The sequence below is a fragment of the Macrosteles quadrilineatus genome, unplaced genomic scaffold, assembly GCF_028750875.1.
Source record: "Macrosteles quadrilineatus isolate MER2022 unplaced genomic scaffold, UCM_ALF_1.0 Scaffold_5__1_contigs__length_97177068, whole genome shotgun sequence".
Lineage (NCBI taxonomy): Eukaryota > Metazoa > Arthropoda > Insecta > Hemiptera > Cicadellidae > Macrosteles > Macrosteles quadrilineatus.
This window is the reverse complement of record NW_026542598.1, coordinates 75,094,842-75,121,578: the sequence shown is the minus strand read 5'-3', so window position 1 is coordinate 75,121,578 and position 26,737 is coordinate 75,094,842. Positions and strand designations below refer to the sequence as shown.

The window sequence follows — 26,737 nt, the reverse complement described above, 5'->3', positions numbered from 1 at the left end:
GCCGTATGCGCTACAGACACTACAGTGGTGTGCGCCGTAGCTACACGGCAAACCTAGCTGTGGACGCCAGACCTTATGCTAACCGCAGCACAGCTGACAGTCTATATTTATTCTATTTGTCTATGGTACTACTACAATAGTCATTCCATCCCCATGTTAATGTTGTCACCAGTTTTTAAATTAAATTTGTCGTAGTTGATGTGAGCCACCAACCAGATTGCGCTGATCTAAATTACTAATTTCTGTTGAATAAACAATGTTTTTTACCAAGTCAACCTTTGGAATGACTTATTATGTATGAGCTATAGCAACTGTTATGACCCATCCACTTTGTCAGCAACAAAAATAAGGTAGAAATTAGAATTTTAGACACACATTCTGTATGGCTCACATAATTACAATGTTTAGTAATTAAAAAAATGACGACAGCTGGTCCATATAGATAGGATGTCTACTTCAGTATACAATTTTCATTGTATATATTACATATATATATATATATATATATATTTCATATTGTATATTACATATATATATAAATATTGTATATATTTGTTGTGTATATTACAAATTTTTGGTCGAATTGTCGACCACTAGTTAGTTTAAGAACATGTTTTTCATATCCGAAAAGAATATTTGATTATATTGGAAGGTAGGACTGGGCGGGTCCCAAAATTTCTGGGAATCACTATTGTGATAATCAGGGATCTTGATATGTCGTCAGGCTTGATTAAGGAGTGACTTCAGTACAGTAAAGGAATGACTTTTGAAAAACATGTGAGAAAAATAAAAGGAGTCTTAAAAAAAATAGCAGAACATGCCAGAGCCAATAGAGGCATGACTGGGAAACACTTGATGACTGGATAACTTGACAACCCCCAAACTTAACAAACTCTGGGTCCACAAATAGTCGTGTTAGTGAGGTTTTACTGTACTGTATACCGTCTTTATCCCAATTTCTAAGACTAACAAAATACCTGTTGCACATATATTAGACAAAAAACATTGACTAAATTAACACTAGAACATCTAAAGCAAGCCCGTGGTTTGCACGAGATGTGCTATGGACCTGAAAATTAATTTTGTGCTCCTTCCCCTCAACACCTACCTTGTGGGGAGAATTTTTCTCTTGCTGCCCAGACCAGACCTCTTTTTATAAAAACGGCCATGATCCAAAGCAATGAATACAAACCCTATAAGAAGTGCAATGCCTTTGTTAAAATTCAGTCTGGGAATTTTTTAATTTCGGTTAGTTCCTGCGGTGGCTACTAGATAGGGAAGGTGCTACTATCGCGAGAGTACGGCCAAGTCAGCTGACTGAGTGAAAGAGAGTGAGGCAAAGAATTGGCTTAGAGAGAGAGATGAGTAGCTCCGCTGCTGCACCTGGTGCAGCGCAGGGTGGTGGATCCTGGTGGCAGCCGCGCGAAGCTCATTTTGGTGGCCATATTCCACTCTGACTTTTCTTCATAGCGTTTCGTCCTCCATAACTAAGCATTACGCACACTGATGCTGCAACTGCACACACATCTGTCTCAGATCTCTGATATTAAGTGACGGAAAGTTGACTGAGGAATAGCGGATTCAAAACTGAGACTGAGCCGTTACTGGGGGACTGTTGTGACGGAACTCTGTGACTGGACTGATGAGTGTGAATCAACCTTTATTATGAGCCATATCGCAACTGTTATAACTAATGAACTAGAATTTTATACACTACATTCTGTAACTGGCTCTCAGAACTATGGTCTTTTTTAATAAAACATTTGTGACAGCTGGTCGATATAGATGCGATGTCTACTTCAGTATCCAATAGTCCATCTGGGAAGTAATGGAATCGGTAGGCTATTTAAATAAGCTGTTTTATACAAAATAACATTTATTTGCCATAATACTGTCTCATAACACAAATGTGGCAAGTAAAGTTTTGACCCTGAAAACATAAGGTACAGATATCACAGACAAGTAGAGGCTAGTGAAGTGAGAGGCGAGGGTGATCCAACAGTCAGTGACTTGATAGATCAGTTATCCAATAGTTTGGTGATCCCAATGGTCCATGAACTGATAAATACTAGTGATCAGACAGTCCAGTGATTGAGTTGTGTAAAGACCTGATAAATACTAGTGATCCACCAGTTCAGTAATCTGATGGTCTACTGATCCAAAAAGTTCACTGACCCGCCAGTCCATTAAAACAGTGGTACGGTGATCTGACAATCTCATTTAAGTGATCTGGTGATTCAGTGATCAAACAGTTCAGGGATACTGTGGTCCAAAGCTCTAACAAACCAGTAATCCGACCAGTCATATGATGATTCAGTGAACCGGCGGTTCAGTGAGATCAGTCCCGAGTAAAGCTAAGGACCAGAATAGTCCAAAGGCGGAAACTAGGTGTTGGTCTGTTGCGTCTGAAGCAGCTTCCATTGCTCCAGGTTGGCTTGACATTGAGCCAACAGTGGCTTTGTCTCGGGAATCAGCTGACTCAGTAGAACGTAGCATGGAATGCAGATTGACATGAGGAAGCCCACCTGTGAAGCAGATCACAGATGGGTTACTGTTTGCTTCAACCTTGTTCTTATGAAGTAAAAAAATCTACCAAATTCAAATTCAAATAGTTTATTGCCATTAAGTATATATGTGAACTTTTTATGAATGTATACAGATAGATAGTTTTATTTTCTGTATTTTTTGTTTAGGTTAAGTATTTGTACATAGTAATTATAAGCTTGACACTATTTATTGTACGTTTTGTACATAATATAAATAAAGATAATTTGAATTTGAATTTGAATGTCATACAATAGGCCAGGTCAATGGAGATAATATACAATTCAAAGTACAATAAGTGATGTCAGATTATACAATGATGTAGATGTCATTGTAGTGCACACAGAAACTGCCATTGTAACATTGTCTGATAATTATTATTTGTTCTGATAATCAAAACATATTTAAGACCCATTTTTACCCACTCGTAATTTCAATACGTAAATATAATTCAAATGAAGAACTTGGATCTTTAGAAGAATTTGAAATAAAACTTCATAACAGTAGGTTAGGTACAGAGCACAGCATCAATAAGATTTTGAGGTGATACCTCAATTTATAAATTTAACTAATTTGGAATGCATTTATAACCAGGAGAAAGATTGAAAGATCAGGTCTATCAACAACACGAGGCATCTATCAGGCTACAATGTCATGTTATTTATTTTATTAAATATTCAAACAATACACATAATATGTTGGAAGATACTAATTTTTAAATACAGTACTTATAGTAAATGTTTTGTGAATGCATTTCGTACCTGAGAGACGGCTTGTAATTCTGGTTGATTCCGATCCATCATGGGTACAGGGGTGATGCCTGCCTGTCTCTCTGCATCTCCCTGAAATGTTAGGGTTTTAGAAAAGATCCAGCCAATGTAAGAATACTATATCCAACAAGTATATATTTTCTCAGATTCTAACATTGACATCAGACATATGGCAGGCTGTGTTATTTGTCAGGTATATTCTTCTCAACATAAATGGAAAGCTGCTTTAAGTTTGGAATTCCCGTCTCCAATGGCATTGAAAACACCAGTTACCAGGAGTAAACATTTATATGGATGAAAAAATAAAATCAGTAGAAAAGTTATCAAAAATAAACAGCATCAGCAAACCAAAATATACTTTCTCGTATTACCTATCTCGCCTAAGTTATGATATTTTAAGGGTAAAATCATAAAGGTTCTATAAAGTTGCATTAATTTTGAATTGTAATTGTTGCAGCATTGTGGCATGAACCATTTTGTTTTTTGTTTAAAGTTAAAATGACCATACCATACTAAAGCTCAATCAGATTTGTTTGAGCAATCTTTTGTGAAAATCCAATTTATTTAATTATTTTATGGGTTTTCATGGGAAAATCACGCTATAAAACAAAATGTTAAAACTGAAACAGGTCCACGGCGTAGGAAGTGGTGAAAGAAGTAGTAAAGGCAAACAGTCCGGAGTGTGGGATCTGTTTATGACCATTAGATTAAAGGTATTTGCGATCCTAAAATGCTATGGGGAGGTAAGGAGACAGGTCCGCGTCGTAGGAAGTGGTGAAAGAAGTAGTAAAGGCAAACAGTTCGGAGTGTGGGATCTGTTTATGACCATTAGATTAAGGTATTTGCGATCCTAAAATGCTATGGGGAGGGAGGGAAACAGGTCCGTGACGTAGGAAGAAGTAGAGGACGTAGTAAAGGCGAGCAGTCCGGAGTGTGGGAACTGTTTATGAGGATTAGAATAAGGTATATGCAATCTTAAAATGCAATGGGAAGGGAGGAAAATAGGTCCGCGACTTAGGAAGTGGTGAAGGAAGTAGTAAAGGCAAACAGTCCGGGGTATGGGAACTGTTGATGACGATTAGATTAAGGTATCTGCAATCTTAAAATGCTATGGGAAGGAAGGGAAACAGGTCCCCGACGTAGGAAGAGGTGAAGGAAGTAGTAAAGGCGAGCAGTGTGGAGTGTGGGAACTGGAAACCGTTTGTAACAGTTAGATTTGTATGTCTGAAATTGAAATACTGAAATGCTATGAGAGGGGATGGAAACATGTCCACGACATAGGAAATGGTGAAAGAAGTAGAAAATGCTAGCAGTGTGGAGTGTGGGAAATGTTTGTGGCAATTAGATTAATGTATTAAAATACTAAAATGCTATGGAAAGAGATGAAAACAGGTCCACAACGTAGGAAGTGTCGAAGGAAGTAGTAAAGTTTAGCATCGCAGAGTGTGGGAACCGTTTGTGGCAGTTATATTAATGCATCTGTAATACTTAAATGCTATGAAGGGAAGGAAACAGGTCCATGACGGAGGAAATGGTGAAGGAAGTAGTAAAGGCTGGCATCGCAGAGTGGGGGAATGATTTTCCGCGAGCAAAACTCGGTCCTCAGGTACTTTCTATTTATAAAGGGATTCTGCACAGCTGCAGGAAAATATATTTCTAACAGTATGCATAGAAAGTGACCTGCGCGCTAATGCTAACCATAATGCTGGAGGAGGTCACTTTCTAAGCGGCCGTACTATATTAAACTTACTACTAGTACCTGGGTATCTAGATTGAGGCAACAATAACTAATGAATGAATAAGATGACAGTATTGTGACTGACCAAAATGTGGTTCTTCAGCCATCATTCAGGACTATTAATCAAAATCTGTGATAACTGTATGTCCAGCACAAATTAGTCCAGTTTGAAACAATGAAAATGATCCTGAATATTCTAAGGTCGAACCTACCTTGTACATTTATTTACCTGCTCATAAAACTCCTCAAAGATGACACGCGCTGTTTGGAACTGGATGTCCCAAGGCTTGGCACTAGCAGACAGATCACTAGCCGTCATAGCAATAGCCTGCAGAATCAGCCTGAAAATAGAACAACCCAGATGTCAGTAAACGTTGATCCTCTAGGAATTTTGCTATCACAAAAGTCTCTGAGAGACATATTCTTGTGTATTTTACAAATGGGCCCATAGCTTAAGGTATTTATTTATTTATATTTGTTTGTCCTAGGATCCTAGGCACGAGCCTGGGATTGTTTTCCCCATTACTTCAGGCTAGACCTAGGGGTTGCGGCATTATCACTTTGATAAAATCCATTTGGTGATTTAGCAGGATTTGAACCCAGGACCTCAGGGACGAAAGTCCCCGCGCTCTAACCACTAGACCAGCTTTCTCCCCCACAGCTTAAGGTATGGCCTGAACCTTAATTATAACAGTAAACAGAATACGGGTAGTATTCCTGTAGATGTAGTAAGTTTAGGCTATGCTATAAGATATTTGATTTGATATATTCTAGTTTAATAAAATAAACTATAACAATAAAATGTTGGCCTCTTTGCAACAATGAAAACGGTTTTGACCAAATATATCTAGACAAATATGTTCTGTTATACAAACTAGAGATTTTAATATTTCTTTAACTTTACCTCATAAATTCAGGGTAGGGGAATAAAGTCACTGAGTGAAAATTTAAAAACGTACGTTTTCAGGAAAAGCACTTTGCAAATTTTTTCCCCCTTTTTTAAAACTTTTATTATTTTTTTTATTTCATTAACATTTGAAGTTTCAAAAAATGTCCATGGTAACGCAATATCTTTGGTAATTTTCTTTTTAAAGAGCATCTTTCGTAGAAAAACACAAAATCCTGTCACAACCATAACGGACGTTTAAATGAATATTAAAAATAGTTGATATTATTTTTATAACTATGTTTTGCTATAAACTAATTTACTTTTATGACCATTATACAATAAAAAGGTCATTGAGCTTTTGGTATATTTGGTCTTTCTAGAAAAAAATAAAAAAAAACTCAAAAAATAGAAAAAAACCAATAAAATCTTTTTAAGTTTGTATAACTCCGAAAAAAACTTACCTGAGACTCGAAAAATCGTTATGTTTGTATAGAGGTGTGCTTCTTTTGTGTATAAAACATTGAAATATGACGATATTTTAATTTTTGAAATTTTTATGATAGAAATCATAAACGTGATGGTCAGGGACAAGCGGTACGGTCGTGAATTCTCTGGAATAATCAAAATCTTTCTAAACAATCCTTCAATTAGACTGTTAGTTATAATAAAACTATGTGTTTCAATTGAACTAAACTGTTCAATTTACAATTATATTAAAGTTATTGTCACGACCAAACACACTATAATCCATAAGGCTGGATTGGTCGTGAAAAAAACCGCGATGGTCGTGAAACTTTGGTCGTGAAATTACGTGTTATTTGGCTCTGTTCTGGCGGTAGCCCTGCACCTCATGTTCGAGGATACAAAGTGGACTTCTAGGTTAATCTAGCAATTGAAATGTCTTATAAACAAAAATTAACACCATGTCTACTTCATTGAATGACTACGTACGGTCATGGACACACCAAAATTACAAAAAACACAATCTTTCCTTTATTAATCTTGTAATTCCTCCTTTCAACTCAAAACAACCGGCACTACAATCCTGACGTACACCCCGAACTAGTCTCTAAAACCAACTGACTCCATCGACGCCAGGCTTGCCACTGTCGTGCTCCAAAGTTGAAAATTTTTCCCAAATGGTCGTGACGCCAAATCGAGGGACAAACTTATTTTGTCATGGTAGTCAGTCTGCAATGACAATAAAATTATAATATGCTCCTTTTTTGTAAGTTTAATAACCATTGATGACATAAAAATATGGCTTTATATATTTCGGCATGAATAATTAGTCTAAAAACAGCGTGAAATTTGGAAAATGTACCCTAGGGACACGTCATGGTCGTGAATTTCGAGACTTTAAAAATACGAAAAAAATACCTAGAACCTATTTAAAACCAAATAAATGTGTGTAACATGTTGCCCCCGTCCCAAAAAATATTAAAACACATAATAATAAACTATAAATCCAGTATCTACGAAGTAAAAGGCCAGGGACATGAAAACGTACGTTTTTAAATTTTCACTCCACTAACAAGACTACAAGATCGCGCCACTCATCCTACACTCATCTCCATTCATACTTGGCTTAAAATACCTACTTTGTATGGTCGCCATTTCAAAGAAAAGTGTGAAGTGTAAAAGGTATTAGCCATGGTGGGGGATTAGTAATATTATATACTTAATATTTAATACTTATTTAATACTTTTCTAGAAATGGCGACCATACGAAGTAGGTATTTTAAGCCAAGTATGATGAGTGGCGCAATCTTGTAGTCTTGTTAGTGACTAAGGCCGACATATTCCTTAGACACAGCTGTTAATTAATAGCCCGTACAGCTAATGGCGACTAAGGGACCTACAGTTTATTGTGGAATCCGAACCACTTTTTTTTCCTTGGTATATACGAATTGGTCTAATTATCAGGATAGCACTGCGGATAGTCGTAGTACTCACCCGTGCGGACCTTAATCCACACCAGGGAGTATTGCATCCACAGTGCATGCCTATAAATATCCACAATTCGTGGCCTCCTAGTAGCTGGATTACAGGACGACGCCACCCGTCCCAGTCATTAATATAATAGTAATTAAGTGACAACAAAGCACTATCCCTAGGTTTTGTTTTGCCATCATCCCTTTACTTTTTTGTATCCGTAACTAGTCGTCTCAGTAGACCTACTGTGCACGGTGATCTAAGGCAGTGAAGTGTTGTTTTGGTGTAAGCAACAAGGCTGGGGTGGTCAGATAGTGCAGAGGGTGGTCTCAAAGCAGCAATGTGGTTATTAGCCTGAATACCACCAAGCTACCAAGTTCAATGAACATTTCAGATTATAAAGTTAATACAAGTTACCCAAACAAAAGAAAATATTATCTCTGAACAACCTTATTTATGTTATGCTTGAAAATAATACAGTAATTATGTGTGAATAGCTATGAGCGCAAAGCAAGGGCGGTCCCAGGGGGGGGGCAGGGGGGTCATGACCCCCCCAAAATATTTTTTATATACATAAACTATTATACCAGGGAAACATTAATAATTTTTATTGCAAATCGTTTTACCAAATTTAAATTCGTTGTAGTCTTTACACTTGTAGCGAACGAAAGGACTAATTACAAAGTCTAACCTAAAACTTGGGATTGTTCAAGTCTGACTATGCTTTTGTACGTTATGAAAAGTAGGGAAGATCGGCAGACAACGGACGCTTTCAGCCATAAGTCTTCTTCAATCATCTGGGTTAAAATGAATTATAACATTAAATGCCGAAAAATGAAATAAGAAGAAGAATGCAGCCGAACGTCGAACGCCAGCATCGAACACTGCCGTTGCCATATGGGTATTGGATAAAGAAGTTGTGTCAATAGTCAAAGTTTGAAAGTTAGTTGAATATTAATTTATCTGAGTTCAGCGTTAGGAATTTGTAATTACAGTAATGTAATTCAATAATTACCGTAGCAAATTTCAAAACTTACAATATTAAACAGTATTCATATTTAGAGCACCTGATATCATATTTAAGAACACAACCCAATACAATAGGCATGTTGCTAGCCACAAAACAACAACAAAATGGTAGTGTCTCAGACTTAGATGCGGAAGGGACGGATTTAATTCCCGACACAACCACAAAAACGTTGCACAAAAACTTTATTCTCACGTTGACCCCTTGTAAAATGCCACTGGCACTGGCGTATAAAAAAATGAGAATACTGAGAACCAATTCTTAATTCTTCAGGCGGTAGCAGTGACGGGACGCCCAACGTTAGTTGGGTACCGTAGTGTACTTTATAGGTTAACTGTTTCTTACTGGGCAGGTATAATGCAGTCGTGTTTGGTGCAAGTTCTTATACACATCTTAAATAAAATAAGTTCTCTTTTTTGAAATCTTGGTCTGATTTTGGACATTTTCTGTTTAGCATGAACATCGGCACCAGTTGGAAGGGTGTTTTCGTAAATCAATATAATGCTTGAATGTGTTGTAATGTTGCGGTATTCCTTTGATATTAAAACCACAAGTCTCAATAATGCAAAAACATGACATTATACAAGTTTATTTTAAGACATTTCTTTGACCTTAAAATAAACTGGGAAGCTTGAACACATTAAACTAGGTCCTCAAAACAGCTTAAAAACCACTCATTTTAGCACGTTATTTCCAAATTTTTCCCGGACCCCCCTCCTTTACTGGGGGGTATTCCATACCCCCCAGTCCCCCCGGTGACCCCCCCCCAAAATATAGGTCTAGGACCGCCCTTGGCACAAAGTAAATGACCTTAAATGACCTTGTGACCCACGTAGGTAACCATTGCCTTCTATTTGCTGATGACCTGAAGATATACCGTACCATTAGAAGCCACGAAGACTGCCTTCTCCTCCAACGTAGTCTCGATGCCGTCCAGAACTGGTGTCTCTCAAACCACATGGATCTAAACATTAAAAAGTGTGTAGCCATATCGTTTAGTAAGAAGAAGTCTCAGTCTCAGTTCGTATATAGCCTGGGTCAATCTAATCTTGCAAGGGTTAATGAAGTGAGGGATTTAGGTGTGACCTTAACCTCCTCCCTGTCATGGGAACGTCACATTACCTCTAGTTGCAGAAAAGCCCTTCAAGCCCTGGGTTTTGTTCTTCGAAGCTCCAAATATTTCCAAGACGTTACTCTACTCAAAACCCTGTTCCTGGCCTTCGTATTGCCACACCTAGAGTTTGGCTGTTGTGTTTGGTCACCTCACCAGGACTATCTCAAGACCGAACTTCAAATGGTTGTTAATCACTTCTTGAGAGTGGTCGGTGTGAGGTTGGGCTACAACTACAGAGAGGTACCCATCCAAGAAATCTCCAAGGCCCTTCAAATCCTTCCATTGGAGTCCAGACGTGAGATCCAGGACATCTTGCTCATTTACAAACTGGTCAATGGCTTCATCGACTGTCCCGGACTTCTCAAACTTCTGAACTTCAGGGCAGGTAGATCTTCAAGATCCAAGGATCTCTTCTCTCGTGAGCATCTCAGCACCAACTACCATCTCTTCAGCCCACTGCCTAGAGCCCAACGTCTCGTAAATGCTCTACCGGATGATATTGACCTCTTTAATATGTCGCTGGCTACCTTCAAGAAATGTGTGGTGATTTCGAAGTGGTGAAGTGAAGATCTTTCTGTGTTTTGTGCCTGTGCCTCTCTGTTTATGCAAATTCTTCTACTGCCCTTTCTGGTTTTGTTTAATTGTATGGCAGTATTCTTCTCACATTTTCTGATGTGTTTGGGTTGTTCTTTGCTTGGTTTGTTCATGCATTATTATTGTTCTGTTTTTGCACTCAAATGTTATATCACATAATTTTCTCAAATTAGTAAATCATTATTGTGAATTTCGCCTGTTTGTCAACTTGTATTTATTGTTGCTATTTATTGTTGTTTTTGTTTTTATTGTTGTATTTATTGTTATCTCGTAGCTTGTTACTGTTCTGAATTGTTAACATTTGCTTCTTGTTAGTTCCCAAATTGTATCTCAATCTAATCATCTATGTATTGGCGTCAGCCGTTGAAACGATAAATAAATAAATAAATAAATAAATAAAGTACCTACTTCATTGGTGCTCGAGAACTGTAGATGGCCGCATTAAGCTTGAAACTGAGTGTGGTCATACATTTTGAGAGCGGCAATTACTCTTTGTGCTCGTAATACATACAAGATTATTCCTACCACAATAACTAATTTGTCATAACACACAAATTAACTTTTAAGTTGTATATAAAACGTCATTTAGGTTATTTTTCCTTATTTAGATTATGCTATTAGCATGCCGGATGTTAATGTTTAAAAAAAAACCAATAGTAAAATCAGCTGATTTAGAGATCAGAAATGGCCATCTCCACTCTCAAACGCAAGTGAGAATGAATAAAGGGGGAATGAGCTATTTTGTGTACTGTTCCATGCAGTGGTAGTAAAACTAATTACCGATGTGCTAACCATTTCCAAATAAACTTTCAAACACTTTTCCACTTGGACTATGCGTGTTCAAGAGACCATATCCAAGGTTTTTCAAACTATTATGTTACAATTTGAAAAGCAATTGTCTCCTTCTCTCACACAGCCTACCTGTGGTCAGGGTTGGCAGGGGAGAATGTCTGACTGGCCACCAGATGCTGCAGTCTTGTCTTGTAGGGGAAGAAGCGAGCCAAATCAGTGGCCAGAATACAGTGCTTGATCTGTCCCAGTACCTGCTTGTACTCACTACTTGTCAGCTGACTGAATATGTTGTGCCCTGGCTACAGTCAAACATTTACCGTGTTAAAAATACTCCTGCCACACTAAATCACAGACTAAGCAAATTTCAAATTGTCTGAAAGGGTATTAACTAAAATATCCATAACCAATTCATATTTGTTCCCCATTTAAATAATAGATTCAACAAGTACTTAGGTTTGCTGTAACAAGGAAGGGAAAGTGTATAACTTGATCATTAAGACTATTACAGTACCTAGTGTGAAATCTAGCTTTAGTTATTTACCTGCTAAAGCCTTAAAGTTCTCAAAGTAATTAACTTATAGCTGACCTGAGTTGTAACATTCAAAAGTTGACTTTGTGACAAAAAAAATCACGTGTATTTCAATTTGTTACAATAGATGATAGTGTTGAGGTCTGAATATCACAATAGTTCACCTGCTGCAGTATAGTGACAGTCTGGTTGAAGTGGTGGTGTTCCATGGTGGAGGTGCTGTACACTGCAGCTAGCGGAGACTCTGTATCAGACATAAACTTGTTGTTCTTCCCACGATGATCCAGGTCGTGACAGAGAGCGGCAATATACAGCGAAACACTCTGTGACAAAGAGTGGCAAAATATAGACACTTAAAATTTGGGATTAATAATGAGGAAACATATAGAAAAAGGTAGTGAAAAACCATTATTGTTGTAAGAGGTTTTAGGTTTTTTGGGGGCGCCAGTTGAAAAATTCCCTGGCAAAGAAAGTAAGGAGGAGGCACAGATATCTCTCGGGCTCATAATGCCTCTCTGGTCAGTGAATGTGGAAGTTCACTACTAGACAGACTATGTAGAGAACTAGACGTTTCATTCCTATGGTAAAGGGTAGCCAGTTTTTGGATAAAATAAAAATGGTTGAATTGAGTCACCGACAGATTAAGCTGAACCAAATTACTGATTTTGGAAGCGGCCAACTGTTTAACCACTTCAAACTGAGAGACTTATTATAAAATATGGAATCTTTTATATCAAATAAACTATAACAGGACACAAAAATAAAAACTTAGGGAAGAAATAGAATTTCTGACTGCAGTGCACTCCCCGGTGGCTCATTCAACAAATGTTCTTAAGGACCTTTTTGAGATCTGACATACAAAGTATAAAAGTTAATTAATTAACACATGTATTACTTCCTTAGAATCAATATTTTCTTTCTTAAACATAGTTTTTAATTCAACCAATTCCATGCAATTCAGTTGGACCAATTTGTTCACACCTCAATGAAGTTGAAGGTTCCTGGAGGAGAGTGTTTTATGATGGCGTACATAGAGTTTGCCACTGAGAACCCATGTGACCAGTTGTGATAAGGTACTCTGCGATAGTTTTTCTTCACCGTCAGTGTGAATTTGATCAAGTTATCCTTGTCAAATCTGGAGAGGCCGAAAAGGTCGATGAACATGTATATTGAATTCCTCACTTTTTCGTTGTCATCCAGCTCATATACGTTGAAATAGTACCTGAAAAAGAATTTGAAAAATATATGGGGTTAGGTGATGAATGGAGGTTAAGTAACACAACTACAGGTAGTCCTTATAGGTGGTTATGGTTTGCGTGATTTCATTTTCACCCGGATCACAAAAGTTATAATTTTTTATGTTTTGTTAGTTCTGTATCTTTGCCCAACACTTTGCTGGAGCGCAACTACTGTGAATAGCTTGAAAAACAAACCTGTAATATATTTTAAAGGGATATATTATTTTTAAATTAGCGTGAGAAATAACTTTTTTCTTTGAAAATATTGATTTACACATTCTTCTCATGGTCTATTCAGGATGCAATTAATTAAATTTTAAATCGTACAACAACAATTTTTCTACTGTACTACTTTCATATAAAGAAGCAGGAGTAAAATATCAATTTAAATGTGCTGTGAATTTTTTGAGTACTTTCAACTGCCTGGAGCTCTTTTCTTGGATGATAGTTGTGTCTCAATCACTTCTTCATAATATAAATCTTACGACAGTGACTGATCCACTTTGTATGGCTGAGTAGCTGAGTGGTTATTGTACTTGTCTGATAGACGGATACTGGTTCGATCCTCATCCTCAGTAAAGGCAACTTTGGTACTTTTTTTTGTTTTAAACTGCATTCAGCTTTCATTGATCATTGTGGTTTTAGTATATGATTCTGATGCAAGGACCAGCAATGATTTTGGCAACACTGACCTTCCACTCATCTTCACTTCATTACAGTGGTATACGTGTCTAAAAAAGAATGCCGGGATTTTAAATGGTAATTTCTTGGGTACTATTCAAGGTAACCACACGTTTTATACGTCAAATTGAAGCTAAAATAAGTTTTATTTCCCGTGTAGCAAGGGAGGAAACTTTGACCTTGGCATGCGCAAAATAGGTGCACGTTGGTAGGCTTCTATTGTGATTCACATGCCTGACGCCAGTCACCAGTACGATGTTTACAGCGCAACAGAAGGCACCGAGTGTCATGTGGTTCGCAGAGTTAATATTGATTGCTAAATTAAACTAAATTTAAATTTTGATTATTAAGAAATTTGATGCTAGTTTAATGAGTTTCGTGGCATCGTAGAGTTTTTAAAAGACTTTTACCCATCGATATATCAAGAGTGATAACATAGTCGAAGAAACCTCTGCACCTCTGCATCAGAAGCCCGAAAACATTGATTGCCCGACGAAGTCTTCTGTTAAACATACCTAAATCGACATTTCATGATGTAATCTGTAAAAGGTAAAGTTATTGTGCCTAAAAAGATTCAGTTAAAACATCAGATAAACCCACCGATCGCCCTAAGCGTACAGACTTTGCTTATTTTATGCTCATATGGAATTGATGAAAATAAATCTGAATTTTATTAAATTATTCCGATTTTGATCAACGTATGAGAAAAAACTTTTGTTCTTTTCCCTTCAATTTGACTTTTAAATAATTTAATCATCTTGAATAGTCCCTGAGCGACAGCCGTTTGTAATCCCGGCATTCTTTTATAATCACCCTGTAGGCCTATATACCCTGTTTAGAACTAGAATAATTAAGTCTAATCAAACTCACTCATCAATTCCAGGAACACAAGTAGGTATGTCATTCTGTTTCATCTCCGCAAACTCAAGGTCATTGCAGCTGTTGTGATAACAGAGAACCTCGAGCGCCACTCGATACTTCTGTTCCGAGCGGCGGATCTTCTCATACAACTTGGCATGGTGCAGAGCAAGGCCGCAGTAAACCGCGAACGTCTCAAAAGCTTCTTCGTCTTCCTGAAGCAAAAAACCATGGGTTCACTTAATGTCAAAAGTAGGTTCACAAACAAACATACATTGGATTTTATATATATAGATTTTTGTTGTACCGTGAGCGCTTCTCTAAATGGAAGCGACTGCATAAACCTTTGTAGTTAATAAAATTATTACAATAATATCAATTATCAATTATCAATTATTTAAGATGGGGACGCCACTATGTGCGTATTTTAACCCAAATATGAGTGAAGGATGAGTGTAGGATGAGTGGCGCGATCTTCAGGGCCGCGTTAAGGGTCAGTGGCGCCCTGGGCAAACCCAAAAGCAGCACTAATACACTTCACTTTCTTTAAACTGCTTCATGACTTTGTTTCCTTTGAGCCAACCGCTTGCGGTTCTCGGCTCCACTTCCACTAGGGTTTTTACACATTTTTTTCACTGTTTATGGGCCTACTTGTATAAACACTTCTCTATTTATTTATTATGTACTGGTTCACTAACTGCAGTGTGAGTGTCAACACTGACTAGTGACTGTCACAGGTTAGGTTGTGTTGATTTGACGTCTCTGCAGAAGGCACAAGCACAAAAGCACAACCTACTGGTGAGTGGAGTGGCGCCGCGCGGTTAGTTGTAGGGGTGGGTGTCGCGATAGTTGGTGGGAGGGAGGGTAGTAGGGGTACGTCACCAGCTGTAGTCTACAGGCCTACCGCCCTACCTTTGATAGTGAATAGTGAGTGTGTCCGGTTCATACTGCTGCCTGCCTTTCCCGGACTACACAAGGCATAATCTGAAGAAGTATTTCCAATTTTGTTGTTTTTATTTATTTTTACAATAAGGGAAAATCACTTAACTACAAGTTAAAATCACCCATTTTATTTTTAAAATCCTGGTTGATCAAAACTTAATTTTTCCTAGTGCGGGTGGTGGTTGGGGGCGCCCCCCAACCATCGGCGCCCCTGGGCATATGCCCAGTCTGCCCGTTTATAAAAGTGGGCCTGGCGATCTTGTAGTCTTGTTAGTGACTAAGGCTGACATGTTCCTTAGACACAGCTGTTAATTAATAGCCCATACAGCTAATGGCAACTAAGGGACCTACAGTTTATTGTGGAATCCGAACCACATTTTTTTCCTCGTAATTAACGAATTGGTCTAATTATTCGGATAGTACTGCGGATAGTCGTAGTACTCACTAGTGCGGACGTTAATCCACACCAGGGAGCATCGCATCCACAGTGCATCGCTATAAATATCCACAATTTGTAATAACTGTCTAATAGCATTAAAATAAAAATGTGCTGGACAAAGAAGTTTGACCTATAATGGAGTTTTCATTATTCAGCAAAAGATTTGATTAATATTGTTTCATTAGATTTAGGAGGCTGTTATTTGTTTTATTCATAACTTATCAAATAACCATAGTTTTTTTTTAATACCTGTTTGTTAACACAAGTATATGCAAAACCAAAACCTATTTAGAATTTAGTTTAAAATCTCTCCATTTAAATTTCAAATGATCAAATGGTTTTCGTAGAGTTTTTCCTTATGCACTTATGTTCCTCTATAGTAAAAGGAACATAACATTTTTTAAATAGCTGGTTGTACCTTAAATAGAGGTGGGCTTTTAACCAACCCCACGGTTTCATGTGATGCGCCTAAGGGCCTGAGAGATCATTGCGCTCCTCTCCACCTACCTTGTGGGGGGAATCTTCTCTTCCTTGTGCTTCCAACTAACCTAAAACTTGCACCCTTGGATCCGGCATCATTTAACAAATAAAAGTTCCATAATCTAATGACCGCCTTAGTATTACTGGGGAATACAATCTATTCCAATTAAAGGAAGTCTCTTTAACTATAATAACAGCCATACTCATAGTTTTAACTTCGTTTTGCAAGAATTGTCTAAATGAAAATTTAATCTTACAGTAACCTGAAACTCTACTTACTGTACTAAACTCATAGAAACAAACCTTGTTGAAGAATCCTGCGTTCTTGTTGACCATCTGCATCACACCGATGACGACTCCTCGTATGAAGATCGGCATGCAGAGAATGGTCTTTGTGTGGTAACCTGTCATGTGATCGACCGAACTGTTGAAACGAGGGTCCGAGTAAGCGTCTGCAATGTTGAGAACCTCACCAGTCCTCGCCACTTGGCCTGCAATACCCTTCCCGACACTGAATCTGTTTAGGAGTGAAAAAGAATTATATGATTCTTGTGTATTTGATTTAATAAAAAAGAGCGGTACAAAAGAAGCAATGATGTTAATATTCTCCATTATGCCACCATTAATTGGTAGCTGAGTATAGTTACAGTATTTTCCTAGTGATCAAAAGATCTCCAGTGTGATCCTTAGAACAGTAGGGAGCTTCTTGATAGTTTGAAGATGGCTTAAACTAGTGTGTTGTCCTCAATTTGACTTTACATTAACATTTCAATTAATGACTTGTCATTTCCCAAGTTTGACCTGGTAAAAAAGTTTGTGTAGTTGACAGAAGTTAGTAATTTAGATCAGTGCAATCTGTCAGTGGCTCACATCAACTACGAACTACGACGATTTTGATAAAAAATCTGGCTATAAATTTATCATGGAGATGTCTAGTTGTATTAATAGTCAAAGGTAAACTAAAAAAAGTCATATACATAGGTATAGTCTGATTTTTACTGGAGTGCGGCTGGTGCTCAGCCCTACCTGTGAGGGACCCGACTCACGTACGCACACTCACCCCACTCACCACCGTCCTAATTGCCTGAAATCCCGGATCCCCTATATTCACTAAGTAGAAATAAAACATCTGTTGTATGATACCTCAAAATTGCAATTCATTTGATGTTAGATATACAGTAAAATGCTTAGTGTTAATAAATTTGTTGTTTAATTCAATGAAAAATGAGTCCAAACACAAAATTATTATGACAAGTAGCTAGCTAATAAAACGTGTTAAAATATTCATAGCTTTTACACTTTGTAAGCAAAATATATATTGTTTGGTATCATTTTACTAAGCATTTTGAGCTGAAGTCAAAAACGTTACCAGATTTTATGACAAACGTAAAATTTAAAAAATTAAAGTTTAATTTCCGTGAGCCAGCGATGACTCGCTTGGCAGGTCAATGGTCCGTCCCTCGTCCGTCCTAATCCCTTGCGTCTGTGTGTGTGAGGACTGCGTGTGTGTGAGTAGGGTCGACCCTTCAGCCAGCCGCTTTCCGTCAACAATCACACTATAGTTTTGGGGCTATCAGAATACTCTTAAATTTAGCTGGGATATTCTTTGTTAAAGAAACAGCTGATCTTATAGTCAGTAACAAAGCTTTAAAATTAATCATCTCACTCCGTTCTGCACTCACCTTGCATCCACATTCAGCTTAAAATAAATACACTAGTGTTTCGTCTCCAACTCAAAGTAACATTGAAGCAACATTGATGTGTAGGATTGAGTAACTAAATCTTTAATATTAATTTAATGTATAAAAAATCTCTGGTTCTCTACTCATAGGTATCTTGGATGTATGTTTTGAAACAATGGTCACAAAGGCGGTAATCGATCAAAACATTTTTGAAAAGAAAAAATAAACTATGATTTTTTTATGATGACACCCAGAACAGAGCAATCTGGAAGATTCTTGTTGTCTTAATTGTTTACACTGCTGATTCTCTTGTGAAGAGGCAAAGTAAAAAAAAGTACCGGTAAGATTAAGTAAAAGTGGGATAAATAAATAAAATTATATATATGATATTCACTTCCAACCTCTGACAGATATCTAATGAAGTACGATACTAAATATGATTCACAATAAAAAAATTATGATTTGTTCTACTGAAGTTACGACTAGGAACAATGGGAATATATCCTGAAAGTTTCCAAGAAATTTTTCTTTGACACAATACATTTTGAAACCTTTATTGCAAACTTACCTGATTTCCCTGTCTGGATGAGCCCTACTCCCAGAATCACTGTCGTTTTCAGATTCATTTCCTCTGACATCAAATATTCGTGCGTAAAGTTCTTTGTTTTTAGAGTCAAGAAGAAAGAGAGAAGCTCTGTCCGCATCGACCAGGCGTTGTGCAAAATTCATGATTTTGGTAACCAGTGTATCCATGCTCATCATGTCTTGAAATATAGATCTGGGACACACAAACTGTGTTAATTAATTACAGTAATCAAACCACAGTATATTTCATTAATCTAGGAATAAAATATGTTTTGCATAAATACTAGTCTTATTACAATTCACTGTAAATACACAACATTTCATTCATTCATACGTTATGTTTGAAGTTTTAGCCAGAATGTTTTTAAACATTTTAAACAAAACTCTTATAGATTCCTAATGAAACTGTATCTTAATATATTATTGCTTAAAGGCAAAACATTTCTTTGATCTTGTCAATAGGACATTGTTTTACTACTGGAAAATTTTAAATACCAACAGGAATTTCTACTAGATTCAACAAAACTTAAAAAAATGTCTAAGTTTTCTCACTTGACAACGGCCAACAGAAAGTCGCTGAGTTTGCGTTGTTTGCTCATGGACAGGTAGAGGCGGGCGTAGTGCAGTGCTATGCCGCCCCACACCAGATAGCTCGAAGCAATCTCCTCATCCTCCTCGTGGAAGGGAGGACTGGAGTCTCTCCTCCACAGCTCCAGGACGGCCACCAGCTCACCATCAGGCTGTACCACCGGCTCATACAGCAGGTGCTCCACCTCCGGGTAGCCCTGGACAGACAGCTGTTACAGTTACACAGACTGTTGGGTGCTGGAGGTAAAAAAATCTTAACTGTTTGTCACCATAAAGTCGGGTTTTCCTAGGCGCGGAAGTGGAGAGCAGAGAGAGGAATGCGGAGAGCGGACTCCACTTGTCTTAGGTAATTTAACGTTACTGTTTTCCTAGAAGCGGAGCGTAAAACCATGTCAATCTCTTTTCCGCTGGCTTAAAACTAGGAGGACGCTAATTCTGCACGTAACAGGATGAGTGAAAGTGAGCGCAACAATGGGCAAGTCCATCCGTACTTACTGGTGTCACCGGAACACAATGTTATTAGTATGGGCAAATACCCATTACACAATTAAGTGTACATTTCACTTCAAGTAAAATTTTCTTTTAAACATGGATTATTTCATAGAGCGAGAATTTTTTTAGGAGGGTTTTTGAAGGGGGCGGCTCAGATAGCTTACCTGGAGAAATACTTTTTCTTTAATATACACTCCGATAAAGAACCAAATTCAGACAAAATATCAGTTACGTTTTGTGACCTTTTACTGTGTATCTATTAACCTGTAGATTTGGTTTTAAATTTACATGTATAGATGTTAATAATGATATTCGATATTTATTATAATATAATCCATTCATATAATTCATATAATTCATTCTAGGTGTAAGGTGTAGAATAAATGGATATTAAATGCTCATTAGTCCCATGAATGTGTTTAAAAACAAAAATTGAATTGAAAAAAGATTATAAAGAATTTAATAACCCATTCAGCATTAATTTGAGTATTTTGGCAGCACTAAAAAAATTTGGTGGGAAAATTTTACAAATACTGTGGTACCAGATAAAGGGTGATTCAAAAATATGTAACATGTTACCAAACAATGACCTACACACTATTTACAACCTTATCTAACAAAAGGAGATGAATTAAGGTGTCCTGTTACATGTAGTTTAGAAGTAACAGTTGCATAGCCCCCCCCCCCCTCTTCCGAGTGCAAAGCCTTGTTAGCTTGATAAGTGGTTTCTGCTACAGCAACTTAGACTCAAAACTTAATGGTGTTCACTGCCATTGTAAATGTGTAAGCTGATGATGATAATTTTACATTAATTTATAAATAAGGGTAGATAGTGGATGCAGGATATTTTTTTAAGCAAAAAATTTACATTAGCCTAAGTAGCAGAATTTTATGTATATTTATTTTAAATGTTATTGTGAATGTATAATATATATTGTTCCCGAAATTAAATTAAATTTTTTAGACCAATATTTACTTGGAGTATTTTGCAGTGTCCAGGTTTAAAACATGTAAAAGTTATCTGAGATTCTGGAATGGTATAGTAAAATACATAAACATTTTACAAAAAAGGTACTAAGCAATAAAATTACTTAAAAGTCCCCCCAAAGATTACACAGACAGCAAGGTGATTCTGGAAGAGCAAGGCGTTCCCAGAATCAAGTAGAAATGGAAGAGTACTGGTAGTGTATTTACGAAACAGAGTCAAACAACTTTTGCGAAATACAAAATTAAGACACGTATGCTTTTTTTAAATAAGAACCAGCCATCTAGAGTTTTATGGCGTAACATAAAAGGTCTTGGGCTTGCGAAACAACCTGACGCAAAAAGAGTCAATAATCCGATAACTAATTTTTTATCCTTATTTTTCCTTTTTTTAAAGATAACTCTCATTTGTTGCATGCATATGGGTCTGATAGATAAACTATCTTGATTTCTTCTGTGATTTTTGTTTATTTTCAACAACCTATATGTAATTTGCAAAGGGTACGGTACCTATCATAATATAAGAGAAGAGTCTAACCCATGTTCTAGTTATAACAAATCAATTCCTTTATTGTTATTAGGCATAACAAATAAAGCTATATATTTGGTGACATAGGGCTATACAGTAACCCAATCAAGATTAAATCAATAAGCAAGGCTTAATATTACCGACATCAAAATATAAAAATGTAAAAGTATAATAAAAGTATAAAAAGTAGGCTTTAGGCTAGGTGTAATATACGGGACACACTGTACGACATTGTACGACAAACATCGTATTATACTCACAGTGTTGGGGAAGTTTGGTTGTCCTCGTGACAGACGCAGAGGTTCCTTAGTCCTGGCCACCAGACTCGCCGCCTGCCCTGCCTTACCGAGCGCCTGGGTCTGGGACTCCCTGCGTACAACCACACACTACTTCCAAAATAACACTTACACTTCTCACTCTCGTACAATATCTAGTTTTTGTAGTAATAATATAAATAAGTGTAGTGTACTTACTGACCATTAATAATTCAAGTTATCTTTGGCTAAGTGTTTTGTTAAATTTGTTTAAATCTGGGGCCCATTTCATTATAAACTACAAGTTACAAGTTACAACTTGTAACTTGTAATTTCCATTAGATTTGCATTGGGTGATCAGCTGATTTACTAATAATATTAGTTTGTACTTTATTATGAAATGGGCCCCAGGTGGCCAAAATAATTCATAATTTGCAGAACAATTTTTCCTCCATCCTTCCAATACTACTTTTGAACCTTTAATTTCATGCTGGGTCATTTAATCAAAATATTTGATTCAGAGAAAATTATAAACTTTGCTGGGATGAGCGCTACACTACATTGATCAAAAGCCTTCAACTATTTTAATCTGTAATTGTCGTTTCATTAATACTGTTAAACAATTATTCCTGTAAGTATACGTTTTTTATGAGAATTCCAGGCTCTTAAAATATGGTATTTATGGGCTTATTTGCGGAAGATTTTTTATTATGATTCGTAATAAGGTTTTTATGATGTTTCAGGATTTTGAAGGCTAGAAAATCACAAATGTAAATCCACACAGAGAGCTGCAACAGAGTTCTATGTTTGTATGTTTGTGCAGACAGGTAGTATTTCTTCAGTGATTTTCTGGCTTTGGCTGGGTTTGTGTTTGTGAACTAATATTGATTGATTTAGATACTTTCCTGGGTGAGGACTGGATCACATTCCAGATCCCGAGATTTTGTGGAAACTTGGATCTTACTCGTAATGGAAAATGTCTGCTACAATCCTAAATAGCATAGGCCTAAATCACCAATATTAAACGTAGGTGTTAAAATTACGTCTCAATTTTAATCAACCTCGAATGAGCTTTTTTCGAATTAAAAATCCAAAAGTGACTGAGTAATTTAATTTGAAATTCAATTACAGAATTTTGGAAATACTAATGAAAAGTTTTTAACAGTTCTTACAAGTCAGAGTTTCCCAGGTAAAGACAAAGGCTCTCAGAGTCGCCGGTGTCCGAGAGGTAGAGCCGGTGTCCGTCGGCGCTGACGGCGCTGGCTATACAACCACACAGCTCCCACAACACGTGTCCTACGCTTGGCCGGCGCTGTAGTGACGATGTCATCTCCTGCAGCATCTGGCGCTTGTCTGCGTGGACACAAAACTGCCAACACAGCATGATATTTTAATCACCGATTGCTGATATTTCCATCAGACACAAAGCAGGGCAAACCGTCTAGATAACAAAACCTGTAGAACGTAATTAATTGAAATAGTTTTATACTTTTTATTCTTCAATGGCATGCATAAGCTATTCATTATTTATAATTTGTAAAAGAAAAAATGCTAACATGAATATGAAAAAGGATGAGCGCAGAAAGCGAAGTGGAATGCTTTGTGTGGATTTGATTCTCCTAGAGAAAAAGCATTCCACAAAAAATGTTTACAATATGTGTTCACCTATTCTTATATTGAACCCTTCATAGAAGTTTGTCATTGGTATTTAAATGAAAGTGTCAAAACACTTTCAATAATGTTGTAAAATGTATTCAGTTCTTATAGGAAATAGGTATTTTACAAAGATAATAAGGAAAACGGTAAAAATACCAACCTTCCATCTTGATAGGCTAGTTTTTCGTCCAGCGCCACCTGTAAAAAATATTAATAAGTTAATTGTAATCAAAAATATCTAATGTAATTATTAAATTCTAGCGGATAGACGCACTAAAACAAATCATTCTAGTAAAAGGTCATTTAATTTACAGAGAATAGTTAAGTAGTGTAATCCACTAGATTCAAATCAGAAAAACTGTTGTTAAAACTGTTGTTACCTAGGTTGCTAGGATAACCAAAAAATAAACAAATGATTAAAGTAAATACAGAACACATGGTTATTGTGTTAGACAGTTTAGTGGCACCACATTAGCCCCCTGCGGAGTCTGGAAGACCGGGCACTTTAAATTTCACAGTACGACCAGATCGGGTCACGTAAGGCTTTGGTTGGCTTGAGAGTAGGGTCTTGAGTGGGAACACTGTGGAGGGTGGATTTCTGGAATGTTTATTATGGATGGGTGTATGTGTTGAAGGAGTAAGATCTTGCAATAGATACGCGGGCTTTACTCTGTCCAACGTCACCTTCACACGTTTACCACGATGGATTATAGTCATAGTTTTATCATCACGAGATACCACGGGAAACGGTCCAGTATAAGGTGGTTGTAGTGATCGTCTAACAGAGTCATCTCGCAAAAATATGTGAGTACACCGTTTTAACTCCTGAAAAACGAAGGTCTTTGGTTTATCATGCCAAGATGTGGGCACTGGTCTTAAATTTGACATGTGTCGACGTAAGCGAACTACATAGTCAGCCGGGTCCTCCTCACGAGTTGTGTCTTGAGGGAGGTCTAGAAGTTCTCCAGGTAGACGGAGTTGATGGCCAAAAACTAATTCGGCAGTAGATGCCTGAAGGTCTTCACGATATGCGCTGCGAATGCCGAGTAGTACGATGGGAAGTGCTTCAAGCCATGTTGAATCATTGTGGCACATGAGAGCTGCCTTAAACTGCCGATGGAATCTCTCGACTAAACCATTAGCACAAGGGTGATAGCCGCAAGTTCTGATTCGCTCTACACCGAAGGTCTTTCCAAGGGCACGAAATAATGCTGACTCAAATTGGCGTCCTTGATCAGTTGTGATGCGCAAAGGTGAGCCGTAACGGGAAAACCAGCACATCACCAGAGCCTCAGCTACTTCTTCTGCGGTGATGGTTTTCAATGGATGAACTTCTGGCCATCTGGTGTAGCGGTCGATAGCTGTTAGGCAATATTTGTATGGTCCGGATGGTGGAAGTGGTCCAATGATGTCAATGTGAACATGATCAAATCTTGATGATGGGAGTGAAAACGATCCATGGGGTGTAAATACATGACGGGAGATCTTAGCACGTTGACATTTCTCACAGGCTCGGGCCCAGTTTCGACAGTCTTGTTGAATTCGGGGCCAAACAAAGCGATTAGAAACAAGTTTTGCCGAAGCTTTGATGCCAGGGTGACTTAGATTGTGTATAGAATTAAAAACTGAGCGTCTAAGGGGCTCAGGGACAAAGGGTCGTTGTACTGAAGTTGTTGTGTCACAGTATACATCAAGGTCTGTTCCAGGAATTTTGACAAGCTTCAAATTAAGAGATGTCTCTCCCTTAAGGATCTCTTGTAGCTCAGGGTCAGAGTCTTGATGATGTGCCAAAGTTTTGGCATCTACAATGCTGGGAGCCGTAGTTGACAATGAATCTACACGAGAAAATGCGTCAGCTACTAGGTTGGCCGATCCAGAAACATGTCTTATGTCTGTAGTGAATTGTGAAATGAATGTTAGTTGGTTTTGCTGAACAGGAGGTAGTTTTTCACGTTTTTGACTGAAGGCAAATGTTATTGGCTTGTGGTCTGTGAAAACTATGCAATGATTTGCCTCAAGGTAGTGACGAAAGTGACGAATGGCGGCATATACAGCGAAAAGCTCACGGTAATAGGCTGGCCAAAGGGATTGTTTTGGTGTCAGTTTCTGTGAAAAGAAAGAGAGAGGTTCCCATGTTTTATTGTCAACCATCTGCTGGAGAGCAGCTCCTACATGGGTACTCGAGGCATCACAGAACAATGCGAGAGGGGCCTTGTGGTCAGGGTGAACAAGCAAGGTAGCATTGGAGAGATGTTCTTTGCAGGATAAGAATGCAGCATCCAATTCAGGAGTCCAATTTACAGGTTGGTTTCCACGTAGAGATGAGAGGGCATCATGGAGAGCTGCTTGTTGCTTGGCTGCTGAAGGAATGAATCTGCGGTAGAAATTCAACATGCCGAGAAAACGACGCAAACCTTTTGCAGTAGAGGGACGGGTGAATTGTTGCAGAGCCTCAACACGTTCAGGAAGTGGTCGAGTACCAGCAGATGATACCTCATATCCTAGGAAGGTAACCTTTGGAGCTTTCAAAACAGTCTTATTTACGTTAACGAGTATGCCATAATCAGAAAACCGATTGAATAGAGTTCGTAGATGGGCTTCATGTTCAGTCTCATCCTTAGAGAAAACTAAGACGTCATCTATATAAGGAAAGCAGAAGTCTAAACCAAAAACTACTTCATCGATGAAACGTTGAAAAGTTTGTCCTGCGTTGCGGAGGCCAAAGGACATGAAGGGGAATTCAAACAATCCAAAGGGGGTTGTAATGGCTGTCTTCGGGATGTCTTCAGGGTTGACAGGGATTTGTGTGTAGGCCTTCACTAGGTCGATCACAGAGAAATACTTGCAACCTCTGAGAGAATGGGTGAAATCGTGGATATGTCTAACAGGATATCTGTCAGGAATAGTCCTAGCGTTGAGAGCACGGTAGTCTCCACAGGGGCGCCATCCATCAGGTTTCTTAGGGACCATGTGAAGGGGTGATGACCAAGGTCCATCAGATCGACGTGCAGTACCATCGGTGAGCATGGCATCAAACTCGGCTTTGGCTATAACAAGCCGATCAGGAGCGAGTCGACGTGGACGAGATGAAACTGGGGGGCCAGGGGTCGTTTTGATGAAATGCAAGGTTGAATGGAGCACTTTTCTTGGTGTACCAGAGGGTCGGGTAATCATGGGAAATTCTGCCAGTATTGATGAAGTTGGAGAATTGGGTGTGATAGTTTTTATGCTGAAATGAGGGATTGAGGTACATTGACAAAAAACAGAAAAGTTTGTTACACTGTCAATCAACCGTTGATTACGACAGTCAGGAAGCAATCCAAAGTGTGCTAAAAAGTCAGAGCCTATAATCGCTGTATTAACATCAGCAATGACAAAATTCCATGTAAAAGCTCGT

General features: G+C 37.9%; 1 protein-coding gene across 3 annotated transcripts in view; it reads right to left on the bottom strand.

Moving 5' to 3' along the window:
* Positions 1-1,858: 1,858 nt before the first annotated feature.
* Positions 1,859-26,737, bottom strand: part of LOC128994163 (probable 3',5'-cyclic phosphodiesterase pde-5) — a 151,513-nt gene continuing 126,634 nt past the window's right edge. For 2 of the 3 annotated variants that reach the window (XM_054418493.1, XM_054418495.1), the window contains exons 4-16: positions 23,501-23,538; positions 22,857-23,053; positions 21,691-21,799; positions 19,390-19,634; positions 18,821-19,030; positions 16,874-17,087; positions 14,722-14,924; positions 12,914-13,154; positions 12,097-12,255; positions 11,533-11,702; positions 5,282-5,393; positions 3,306-3,386; positions 1,859-2,525 (exon numbers count right to left, since the gene is read on the bottom strand). In XM_054418493.1, coding sequence (XP_054274468.1) covers positions 2,385-2,525; positions 3,306-3,386; positions 5,282-5,393; positions 11,533-11,702; positions 12,097-12,255; positions 12,914-13,154; positions 14,722-14,924; positions 16,874-17,087; positions 18,821-19,030; positions 19,390-19,634; positions 21,691-21,799; positions 22,857-23,053; positions 23,501-23,538 — 2,120 coding nt within the window. In that variant the 3' untranslated portion in view covers positions 1,859-2,384. The remainder of the gene's footprint in view (positions 2,526-3,305; positions 3,387-5,281; positions 5,394-11,532; positions 11,703-12,096; positions 12,256-12,913; positions 13,155-14,721; positions 14,925-16,873; positions 17,088-18,820; positions 19,031-19,389; positions 19,635-21,690; positions 21,800-22,856; positions 23,054-23,500; positions 23,539-26,737) is intronic. The other variant, XM_054418494.1, reaches the window with a different exon arrangement.